Raw genomic sequence first — 11,315 nt, forward strand, 5'->3', positions numbered from 1 at the left:
ACAGGGGGGGAACTTATCTGCCGAGGGAACTTTCTCGGCAAGACACCGGCAGCACTCATGCAGCCCCAGACCATGACACTCCCACCACCATGCTTGGCTGTAGGAAAGACACACTTGTCTTTGTACTCCTCACCTGGCTGCCGCCACACACGCTTGACACCATCTGAACCAAATAAGTTTATCTTGCTCTCATCAGACCACAGGACATGGTTCCAGTAATCCATGTCCTTAGTCTGCTTGTCGTCAGCAAACTGTTTGCAGGCTTTCTTGTGCACCATCTTTAGAAGAGGCTTCCTTCTGGGATGACAACAGCCATGCAGACCAATTTGATGCAGTGTATGGTCTGAGCACTGACAGGCTGACCCCCCACCCCTTCAACCTCTGCAGCAATGCTGGCAGCACTCATATGTCTATTTCCCAAAGACAACTTCTGGATATGACGCTGAGCATGTGCACTCAACCTCTTTGGTCGACCATAGCGAGGCCTGTTCTGAGTGGAATCTGTCCTGTTAAACAGCTCTTGGCCACTGTGTTGCAGCTCAGTTTCAGGGTCTTGGCAAACTTCTTATAGCCTAGGCCATCTTTATGCAGAGCAACAATTGTTTTTTTCAGATCCTCAGAGAGTTCTTTGCCATGAGGTGCCATGTTGAACTTCCAGTGACCAGTATAAGAGAGTGAGAGCGATAACACGAAATTTAACACACCTGCTCCCCATTCACACCTGAGACCTTGTAACACTAACGAGTCACATGACACTGGGGAGAGAAAATGGCTAATTGGGCCCAATTTGGACATTTTCACTTAGGGGTGTACTCATTTTTGTTGCCAGTGGTTTAGGCATTAATGGCTGTGTGTTGAGTTATTTTGAGGGGACAGCAAATTTACACTGTTATACAAGCTGTACACACAATAGTTAACATCGTAGCAAAGTATCATTTCTTCAGTGTTGTCACATGAAAAGATATAACAAAATATTTACAAAAATGTGAGGGGTGTACCCACTATTGTGAGATACTGTATGTGAAAAGTGTGGCGTGGATTTGTAGTCAGCGTCAGAGTTAATACTTTCTAGAACCACCTCTCACTGCAATTACAGCTGCAAGTCTTTTTGGATATGTCTCTACCAGCTTTGCACATCTTAAGAGTGAAATTTTTGCCCATTCTTCTTTGCAAAATAGTTCAAGCTCTGTCAGATTGGATGGAGAGAGTCTGTGAACAGCAATTTTCAAGTCTTGCCACGGATTCTCAATTGGATTTAGGTCTGGACTTTGACTGGACCATTCTAACACATGAATATGCTTTGATCTAAACCATTCCATTGTAGCTCTGGCTGTATGTCTAGGGTTGTTGTCCTACTGGAAGGTGAACCTTAGCCCCAGTCTCAAGTCTTTTGCAGACTCTAACAGGTTTTCTTCTATAATTACCCTGTATTTGGCTCCATCCATCTTCCCATCAACTCTGATCAGCTTCCCTGTCCCTGCTGAAGAAAAGCATCCCCACAACATGATGCTGCCACCACCATGTTTTACGGTGGGGATGGTGTGTTCAAAGTGATGTGTAGTGTTTGTTTTCCACCACACATAGCATTTTGCTTTTAGACCAAAAAGTTTAATTTTGGTCTCATCTGGACAAAAATAAACTCAGCGGTCGTTTGAGGAGAGACCCCGGAAGTGTACACAGATCAAATAAATGTGATTAAAAAAGTCTCTTAATAAGAGGGACAAAGTCCATAGCAACAGTCTCTAAGATGAAGAGGCAGAGGAATCCATGTACCAGCACTAAGGGCAGCCAGTGTAAAGAGCTAGAAGCAGTCTCTGCAATGCAACAAAGGAAAAGAAACACAGCGCCTCTAAGTGCAGTATTGGTAAACCATTTAATGATAAGTCAAGAGGGAAACTACACACAAAGGGAGCATAAACACAAGTATGATAGTAATCCTGCAGAAAAATCCAGGGGTGGTTTTCTCCTAAACGTCTCTGTCTCTAAAGTGCAGCTGACAGCTCGTGCGGGTGGATTCTAGCATTCGCAGCCTATGGGAACAGCATGGAACACAGGGGAGATCAAACATGATGTCACTTCTGGGTGCAGGGTAAGAGGAGGCAGCTTCACGTTTGGAGCATGCTTGTTCCTTCCTCAGGTCATCAGATGGCCCTGCACCCGAAGGTGACATCATCTCCAATCTCCCCTGTGTTCCATGCTGTTCCCATAGGCTGCGAATGCTAGAATCCCCCCGCACGAGCTGTCAGCTGCACTTTAGAGACATGGACTTTTAGGAGAAAACCACCCCCGGATTTTGCTGCGGGATTACTATCATACTTGTGTTTATGCTCCCTTTGTGAGTAGTTTCACTTTTGACTTATCATTAAATGGTTTACCAATACTGCACTCAGAGGCACTGTGTTTCTTTTCCTTTGGTCTCATCTGACCAGAGCACTTCTACATGTTTGCTGTGTCCCCCACATGGCTTCTCGCAAACTGCAAACAGGACCTCTTTTGGCTTTCTTTTTACAATGGCTTTCTACTTGCCACTCTTTCATAAAGAACAGATTTGTGGAGTGCACGACCAATAGTTGTCCTGTAGACGGATTCTCCCACCTGAGCTGTGGATCTCTGCAGCTCCTCCAGAGTTACCATGGGCCTCTTGGCTGCTTCTCTGATTAATGCTCTCCTTGCCCGGCCTGTCAGTTTATGTGGACGGCCATGTTTTGGTAGGTTTTCAGTTGTGCCATACTCTTTTCCATTTTCGGATGATGGATTGAACAGTGCTCTGTGAGATGTTCAAAGCTTGGGATATTTTTTCATGGCCTAACTCTGCTTTAAACTTCTCCACAACTTTATCCCTGACCTGTCTGGTGTGTTCCTTGGCCTTCATGATGCTGTTTGTTCACTAAGGTTCTCTAACAAACCTCTGAGGGCTTCACAGAACAGCCGTATTTATACTGAGAATAAATTACACACAGGTGGACACTATTTACTAATTAACTTCTGAAGGCAATTAGTTCCACTGTTGAAAACCATTTATCATTTTCCTTCCACTTCACAATTATGTGGCACTTTGTGTTGGTCTATCACATAAAATCTCAATAAAATACGTTACCGTTTTTGGTTGTAACATGACAAAATGTGGGAAGAGGTATGAATACTTTTTCAAGTCACTGTATATATACTGTATATTTTGTCTAGTGCAGAATTTTGCAGTTTCGGTAGATATCCCTTTAACCCAAGCCGGTTATCGGCTTTCTTCTCCTCTCCTCACGCTGTCAGTGTGAGGGAAGGAAAGCCGATAACCGGCTTGTGTTTATCTCATGATCAGCTGTCATTGGACACAGTTGATCACGTGGTAAAGGGTCGACGTGACTGGCCCTTTACCCTGATCTGTGATCAGCTGAGTCTGAAGGACTCTGCAATCACAGAGTGCACCGCACAATCACAGGAAGACATCAATGTACGCCCTCCTTGCAAAGCAAGCTCATGCTGTAGCCGTCTTTTGGCTATAGCGCAGGTGGGAAGTGGTTAAAATCAAAAGATCAAAAACATTTTTGGGGATCTTTTGCTTTAAATGAAACCCCCAAAAACTTGTTTAATTCCACCCTGGACTGAAAATGACTTCATGACGTAACTCCGGTCCTCCAAGGCCATAGAGACGATCAAAGTGGATCTACTTTTTGATTGCCTGTGTAACCAGCCATCAGCACCGTCGGATCGTTTTTCGGGTGAGCCAGAGGAAATGGTACGCCTGAGAAACACAGACGTGCGGCAGGAGGGAGGGGGGATGTCCCCTCCCGCTGCTTCTGAAAGCGTTCCAGCGGCTCATGAGCCACTCGGAATGCTTTCAAGAGAAAGCCAGCCACCAGCTGTAAAAAAACAATACGGGGTTATGGCTGATATCTTCAGCTATAATCCTAGTAAACCACTTGCAAACTGCAACGCATATATACGTACAGTGGAACCTTGTATTATCAGCATAATCCATTCCATGAGAATGTTTGTAATCCAAAGCACTCGCATATCAAAGCGAGTTTCCCCATAGAAGTCAATGGAAACGAAGATAATTTGTTCTGCGTTGACTTCTATTACATGCAATACTGCATGTGGCCAGAGGTGGAGGGGTGCCAGAGAGACTCGGAAATACTCGGGGACAGCTCGGCTGAACTCGGAAAGCGTCGGAAACACTCGGGAATGGAGTATTTCCGAGTCTTTGCGAACGGCTCTGAACCGTTCCTAGTGTCCCCGGCACCCCCCGCACCTCTGGCCAAATGCGGTAAAGCACACCCCATTAGCTTGAATTCTGCTCGTTTTGCGAGACAACACTCGCAAACCGAGTCAAAATTAAAAAAAAAAAAAAGTCGTCTTTCAAAACGCTTGTTAACCGCGTTACTTGTAAACCAAGGTTCCACTGTATTGCAGTCGGCAAGTGGTTAACTTGTGTGCAAAAAAATGGCGCTGAGAGTGAAAGGGTTAAAGCTGAAGTATGACGGAAAACATTTTTCACATTAGCACAGTAGAAACAAGTAACCTGTAATGAAGGGTTCCCCATCTCTGGCTGCTCCTCGTTTGTTAGATCTCTAACTTTTGTTCAGCTCGTAGTCTCCTGATGGCGCTGAATGCCCAGCGCTGAAACTTGTAGTTCTGACTGCGGTACGCTCATCACAGTTGGTCACTCACTCAGCACCTCCTCCATTCAGAAAAGGCCTGGTGTTCTTTTTACAGGATGCAAAGAGTTCTGTGTTTGGAGGAGGGGGTATTGTGATGTTCATCTGCACCTTCTCCAATCACCGAACACACTGAATTAAATGAAAAGAATGCAAGGCTTTTTCTGAATGGAGGCATTACAGATTGAGCGATCTCCTGTGAAATCAACAGGCCCACAGTGACAGGCCCCGCCTCTAACATGTGTATCACCCTCTAGTGTGCTACTAGCGGTAGTGTAGGCAAACTCTAATCTGGCCCAGGGCTAAGCCTGAGCTATGGAATCTGGGTCAGCATTATAAGGTTGGTTTCACACAAGCTTTGTGATCAGATCCGCCTGTCAGTTTTTCAGGTGGACCTGATTGGACCTTCCAGTTTCTTCTATGGAGCGGCGGATGTCATCGGACACTTGTCTGCTGACACCCGCTGTCAGGTCACCTGTATCCAGGTGACAGATGCACCCTGTTGGGGTCAGGAGTGCACCGCTATGATAGTGGACCCTAAGGTTGACTGCTGCGGATGGAACTCGGGGTGGTTCAGGAAGGCAGGTCCCCTGGAGGACCAACACAGATCCCACAGTGAGTTAGAGCATAGATTCCCCAGGGCGCGGAGTCTAAGAGCCAGCAGGTGTTCACCAGAGCCTCTAGTGGTGAGGATGGACTGGGCTGCAACTGGCTCCAGGTCGCAGCCCCCAGGGTCTCCCAGCTCACGCTCACGGTAGGCTACAGGAGGATGGAAGGAAACAGCAGCCCAGGACAGCAAGGGATAGTAAGGAGATAGCCAGACAAGGATAACAGAGAACACACAAAAAGTCAGGGTCACAGGCAAACAGGGATAGTCGAGAACGCGCCAAAGGTTAGGGTCACAAGCAGACAGGAATAGTCCGGAACACGCCAAGATCGGTGACAGAGACAAACTTAGAGCACACAGGAAGCCAAACACACAATATTGCACGGCAAGGCAGGCTTGAAGAATACGGCGTTAAATAGTGGTTCCTGTTGAGGCTAGGGTGGAGCCACACACAGGGAAGATTACTTAAGCATGCAGGTGTGAGAGTACAAGCCTCAAGGCTGATACACAGACCAGGTAAGAGACAGACAGGTCATGAATGTATTAATGCAAGGTCATGACACCCGCCTCCATCTGCTCAGATCCTGTGTGCCAAAAACAGTGGATTGAATCAGATGACAGTCGGATGGAAATGGACAGGCGGTCCGTTTTCATCCGATTACCCCATAGAGGAAAGCGGGGCTGTGTCCATTTCTGCTCTGCATGGTGGATTGGACACGGACCTGCCATCCGCCTGCTCAGTGGGGAGATCCCGTGCTCAGCAGGCACATGTGGACTATGAACATGCCCATGTAAAACCAGCTTTAGAGTTTAGGTTTGGATGACTCATCTGGACAGCTCTCTGGTGCCTCCCCCTGGTTCTAGAATATTGGAGAATGGTCTAGAAATTAGGAGGGGCTGCTCTGCAGATTTGGAGGTCCCCAGGAAGTGGGCCTGGCAGGGAGCTAAGGAGCCTTTAAATATCGGATGAGCCATGCCAGCAGGGGTGTTGGAAGATGGAGAAGCAGTGCTGAGGAGAGTCTGTCGGTGGCCCTTGAGGGACCCTTGCTGGGGAGGAGCTTCACCTCGGGAGCTCGGGTGGTTGGCCTGTTACTGTGAAGTTGGACATCCCATTATCCTTAACCCCATCCAAGTTATCATCCCCTCAATAAAGCAACAAAAACAAAGCTCAGGGACTGTTTATCTGTTTCTGGATGCAAGTTGAAAAATGCTAATTGACTTTCTGTGCAGCAGTGGGGAACTCTGGCACTTGCAACTCCTACAGGGGTAGTGCTTAAGGATGAGCTCCAGCGTGTTCGCACACCCCACCTGCGGAGTCCGCCAGGAAGTCGGCACTGTGCTAATCACAGGCAGTGAGACATTTCCCCATCTCTGCAGCCGCGCATTGGGACAATGTCTCACCGCCTGTGATTAGCGCAGTGCCGACTTCCTGGCGGGCTCCGCAGGTGGGGTGTATGAACACGCCGGAGCTCATCTTTAGTAGTGCTACAAACGTTTCACCCAAAAAAAAGCCTTACTTATGGGGATCTCTCTGAATATTGAAGGGTTATGACCCGTGGCAGTTTTCTTTTTAGCCATCTATGTCCCACTGGGGAGGTTTCCCTTCGTCAAAACAGGAAGTGAGAAGAAATCCATCCAAAGTGAGGGAATCCTGGGGTGTCACCGTTGGAAGATTTACCTTCTGTTCCTGTTCTGGTGACAACCCAAAATGTGGGATTTTCTTTCACTTTTGGTGATAACGGTAAACAGGACAAATAAGGAGGGTGATAAAAACCTGACAGGGGTTCCCACGCCTCTCTATTGTATTCAAAACCTAAAAAAATACTTCTTTAGTTCCACAGGACGGCAATAGTAATAAGGAGAAGGAGTGAGCAATGTCCTGGCAGTGAGGTGGGTGTCTAGGACCAGGCGGTGTCAGTGTGCAGGCCACGTGCCCATAAGCCGCCTGTGACCCTCCATGGACTATCCATGCTGTGACGGTCGCGGTCCCTTTAAGGACAGGCGCACGCTCGCGCACACACATCTAATCAGCTCTCTCTCCTCTAATCAGCGGCCCGGAGAGCACAGCCAGGTGACACATGTCCGTCCATGTGTATCCAGCCCTCGCCGACACGCCCCTCCGCGCTGTCGATTGGCCATAACTGGGTCAGGCCCCTCCCAGCCGGCGCCGGATTGGACAAATCTAGGTCAGGGTCCACCTGCCCTCTCCCACTGTCAGTGCCACATGACTGTAGCAGTGGAAGTTGGAAAACACAAACAGAGCGGGGCAGGCACAGGCGGGTGACAGGAGAGCGGAGAGAATCACGGCGAAATAAATAAATAAATGGTAGCTGCAGAGCCAGGAGCTGATTGGCTGCCCGAGGAGCCTCGGTTCATGGATGGAGCTGCCGCAGACTCCTCCTCCATTGTCTGTGCCATAGAGGGAGAGAAGAGCCCAGGAACAGTGCTGCCCATTGATCAGGAATGGGGGGGAACTCCTGCCTGCTGCCCCCATGCAACAAGAGCCCTGTGGGCAGCTCATAGCCGGAGCTGAGTGATCAGCCTGTATTGCTTCCCTGTCATCTCATCTGATCTCCCCATCATAGGAATACAGGGGGTGTCCTGCACCTTGGCATTCTAATAGCTGCTACTTCATTGGCATCAGGACTGTCCCAGGACATGGCACGGCCAACCACCCAGCTGGCTGGCAGCGAGAAGCTCCAGGGCCAACAGCTGCATCCTGCTCCTCCCATTGGTGTTCCTGGAGGGGGGATGGTGAGCCTGAAGAGCCTGCTACAAGGGCCCATCAAGGGGCAAGAACGCAGGACCAAAGAGCTGGCCAACTGTAAGTATTCAACCGCACCGCTTTCCTGGTGAGTTAGATTGCCAGCTCTTTGGCCAACACTCCCTCCGGCCCTTGCCTGGGCTAAGGACTAGCATGCAGAATGTGATAGCACGTTGGTGGACAGTAGGAAAAATTGCCTCCCACCTTACATTGGTCAGTGGGAAGAATGCCCACCCCTCCCTTACATTGGCAGTCAGTGGGAAGAATGCCCACCCCACTTTACATTGGCGGTCAGTGGGAAGAATGCCCACCCCACTTTACATTGGCGGTCAGTGGGAAGAATGCCCACCCCACTTTACATTGGTGGTCAGTGGGAAGAATGCCCACCCCACTTTACATTGGCGGTCAGTGGGAAGAATGCCCACCCCACTTTACATTGGTGGTCAGTGGGAAGAATGCCCACCCCCTCCCTTACATTGGTGGTCAGTGGGAAGAATGCCCACCCCCTCCCTTACATTGGCGGTCAGTGGGAAGAATGCCCACCCCCTCCTTACATTGGCAGTCAGTGGGAAGAATGCCCACCCCCCCTTACATTGGCAGTCAGTGGGAAGAATGCCCACCCCCCCTTACATTGGCAGTCAGTGGGAAGAATGCCCACCCCCCTTACATTGGCGGTCAGTGGGAAGAATGCCCCCCTCCTTACATTGGCGGTCAGTGGAAGAATGCCCCCCCCCCTTACATTGGCGGTCAGTGGGAAGAATGCACACCCCCCACCTTACATTGGTGGGCAGTGGCAGAATGCACACCTTACATTGGTGGTCAGCAGGAAGAATGCACCCCCTTACATTGGTGGTCAGCGGGAAGAATGAATGCCCCCCCCCCTTACATTGGTGGTCAGCGGGAAGAATGAATGCCCCCCCCTCCTTACATTGGTGGTCAGCGGGAAGAATGAATGCCCCCCCCTCCCTTACATTGGTGGTCAGCGGGAAGAATGAATGCCCCCCCCTCCCTTACATTGGTGGTCAGCGGGAAGAATGAATGCCCCCCCCTCCCTTACATTGGTGGTCAGCGGGAAGAATGAATGCCCCCCCCCTTACATTGGTGTTCAGCGGGAAGAATGAATGCCCCCCCCCCCTTACATTGGTGGTCAGCGGAAGAATGCCCCCCACCTTACATTGGCGGTCAGTGGGAAGAATGCACACCCCCCACCTTACATTGGTGGTCAGTGGGCAGAATGCACACCTTACATTGGTGGTCAGCAGGAAGAATGCCCCCCCTTACATTGGTGGTCAGCGGGAAGAATGAATGCCCCCCTCCCTTACATTGGTGGTCAGCGGGAAGAATGAATGCCCCCCCCTCCCTTACATTGGTGGTCAGCGGGAAGAATGCCCCCCCTCCCTTACATTGGTGGTCAGCGGGAAGAATGCCCCCCCCCTTACATTGGTGGTCAGCGGGAAGAATGCCCCTTCCCCTTAATTGGTCAGTGGGAAGAATCATGCCCCTTCCCCTTAATTGGTCAGTGGGAAGAATCCCCCCCCCCCCCCCCCAAGATTAGTAGTCAGCAGGAAGAATGCCCCCCCCTCCCTTACATTGGTGGTCAACGGGAAGAATGCCCCCCCCCCCCCGAATGAATGAGTGACTTGTATAGCGCTACCTATGCGAACTGAATCGCCTCAGGGCGCTTTTTAACCTACCGGCATGTCTTTGGACCACCCTTACATTGGTGGTCAGCGGGAAGAATGCCCCTTCCCCTTACATTGGTCAGTGGGAAGAATTCCCCTCCCCCCAGATTGGCCGTCAGTGGGAAGAATGCCCCCCCTTATATTGGCGGTCAGTGGGAAGAATGCCCCCCCTTATATTGGCGGTCAGTGGGAAGAATGCCCCCCCCCCCTTATATTGGCGGTCAGTGGGAAGAATGCCCCCCCTTATATTGGCGGTCAGTGGGAAGAATGCCCCCCCTTACATTGGCGGTCAGTGGGAAGAATGCCCCCCCTTGCATTGGCGGTCAGTGGGAAGAATGCCCCCCCTTGCATTGGCGGTCAGTGGGAAGAATGCCCCCCCTTGCATTGGCGGTCAGTGGGAAGAATGCCCCCCCTTGCATTGGCGGTCAGTGGGAAGAATGCCCCCCTTGCATTGGCGGTCAGTGGGAAGAATGCCCCCCCTTACATTGGCAGTCAGTGGGAAGAATGCCCACCCCACTTTACATTGGCAGTCAGTGGGAAGAATGCCCACCCCACTTTACATTGGCAGTCAGTGGGAAGAATGCCCACCCCCCACTTTACATTGGCGGTCAGTGGGAAGAATGCCCACCCCCCACCTTACACTGGCGGTCAGTGGGAAGAATGCCCACCCCCCACCTTACACTGGCGGTCAGTGGGAAGAATGCCCACCCCCCACCTTACACTGGCGGTCAGTGGGAAGAATGCCCACCCCACCTTACATTGGCGGTCAGTGGGAAGAATGCACACCCCCCACCTTACATTGGTGGTCAGTGGGCAGAATGCACACCTTACATTGGTGGTCAGCAGGAAGAATGCCCCTCCCCCTTACATTGGTGGTCAGCGGAAAGAATGAATGCCCCCCCCTCCCTTACATTGGTGGTCAGCGGAAAGAATGAATGCCCCCCCCTTACATTGGTGGTCAGCGGGATGAATGAATGCCCCCCCTCCCTTACATTGGTGGTCAGCGGGAAGAATGAATGCCCCCCCCCTCCCTTACATTGGTGGTCAGCGGGAAGAATGCCCCCCCTTACATTGGTGGTCAGCGGGAAGAATGCCCCTTCCCCATACATTGGTCAGTGGGAAGAATGTCCCCCCCCTTATATTGGCGGTCAGTGGGAAGAATTCCCCCCCCCCCTTATATTGGCGGTCAGTGGGAAGAATTCCCCCCCCCCCTTATATTGGCGGTCAGTGGGAAGAATCCCCTTCCCTTACATTGACGATCAGTGGGAAGAATACCCCCCCCCTTACATTGACGGTCAGTGGGAAGAATACCTCCCCTTACATTGACGGTCAGTGGGAAGAATACCCCCCCTTACATTGACGGTCAGTGGGAAGAATACCCCCCCCCTTACATTGACGGTCAGTGGGAAGAATACCCCCCCTTACATTGACGGTCAGTGGGAAGAATACCCCCCCCCTTACAATGACGGTCAGTGGGAAGAATACCCCCCCCTTTACATTGACGGTCAGTGGGAAGAATACCCCCCCCTTACATTGACGGTCAGTGGGAAGAATGCCCCTCCCCCTTACATAGGCGGTCAGTGGGAAGAATGCCCCTCCCCCTTACATAG

The 11,315-nt window shown here is 50.8% G+C and overlaps 1 protein-coding gene across 1 annotated transcript in view; it reads left to right on the forward strand.

The window, feature by feature from the left end:
* Positions 1-7,475: 7,475 nt before the first annotated feature.
* DBP (D-box binding PAR bZIP transcription factor) overlaps positions 7,476-11,315 on the forward strand; it is an 84,422-nt gene continuing 80,582 nt past the window's right edge. The window contains exon 1 of the mRNA XM_073602697.1: positions 7,476-8,083. Within this exon, the coding sequence (XP_073458798.1) occupies positions 7,918-8,083 (166 nt within the window). The 5' untranslated portion in view covers positions 7,476-7,917. The remainder of the gene's footprint in view (positions 8,084-11,315) is intronic.

The sequence above is a fragment of the Aquarana catesbeiana genome, linkage group LG10 (genome assembly GCF_042186555.1).
Source record: "Aquarana catesbeiana isolate 2022-GZ linkage group LG10, ASM4218655v1, whole genome shotgun sequence".
Classification (NCBI taxonomy): domain Eukaryota; kingdom Metazoa; phylum Chordata; class Amphibia; order Anura; family Ranidae; genus Aquarana; species Aquarana catesbeiana.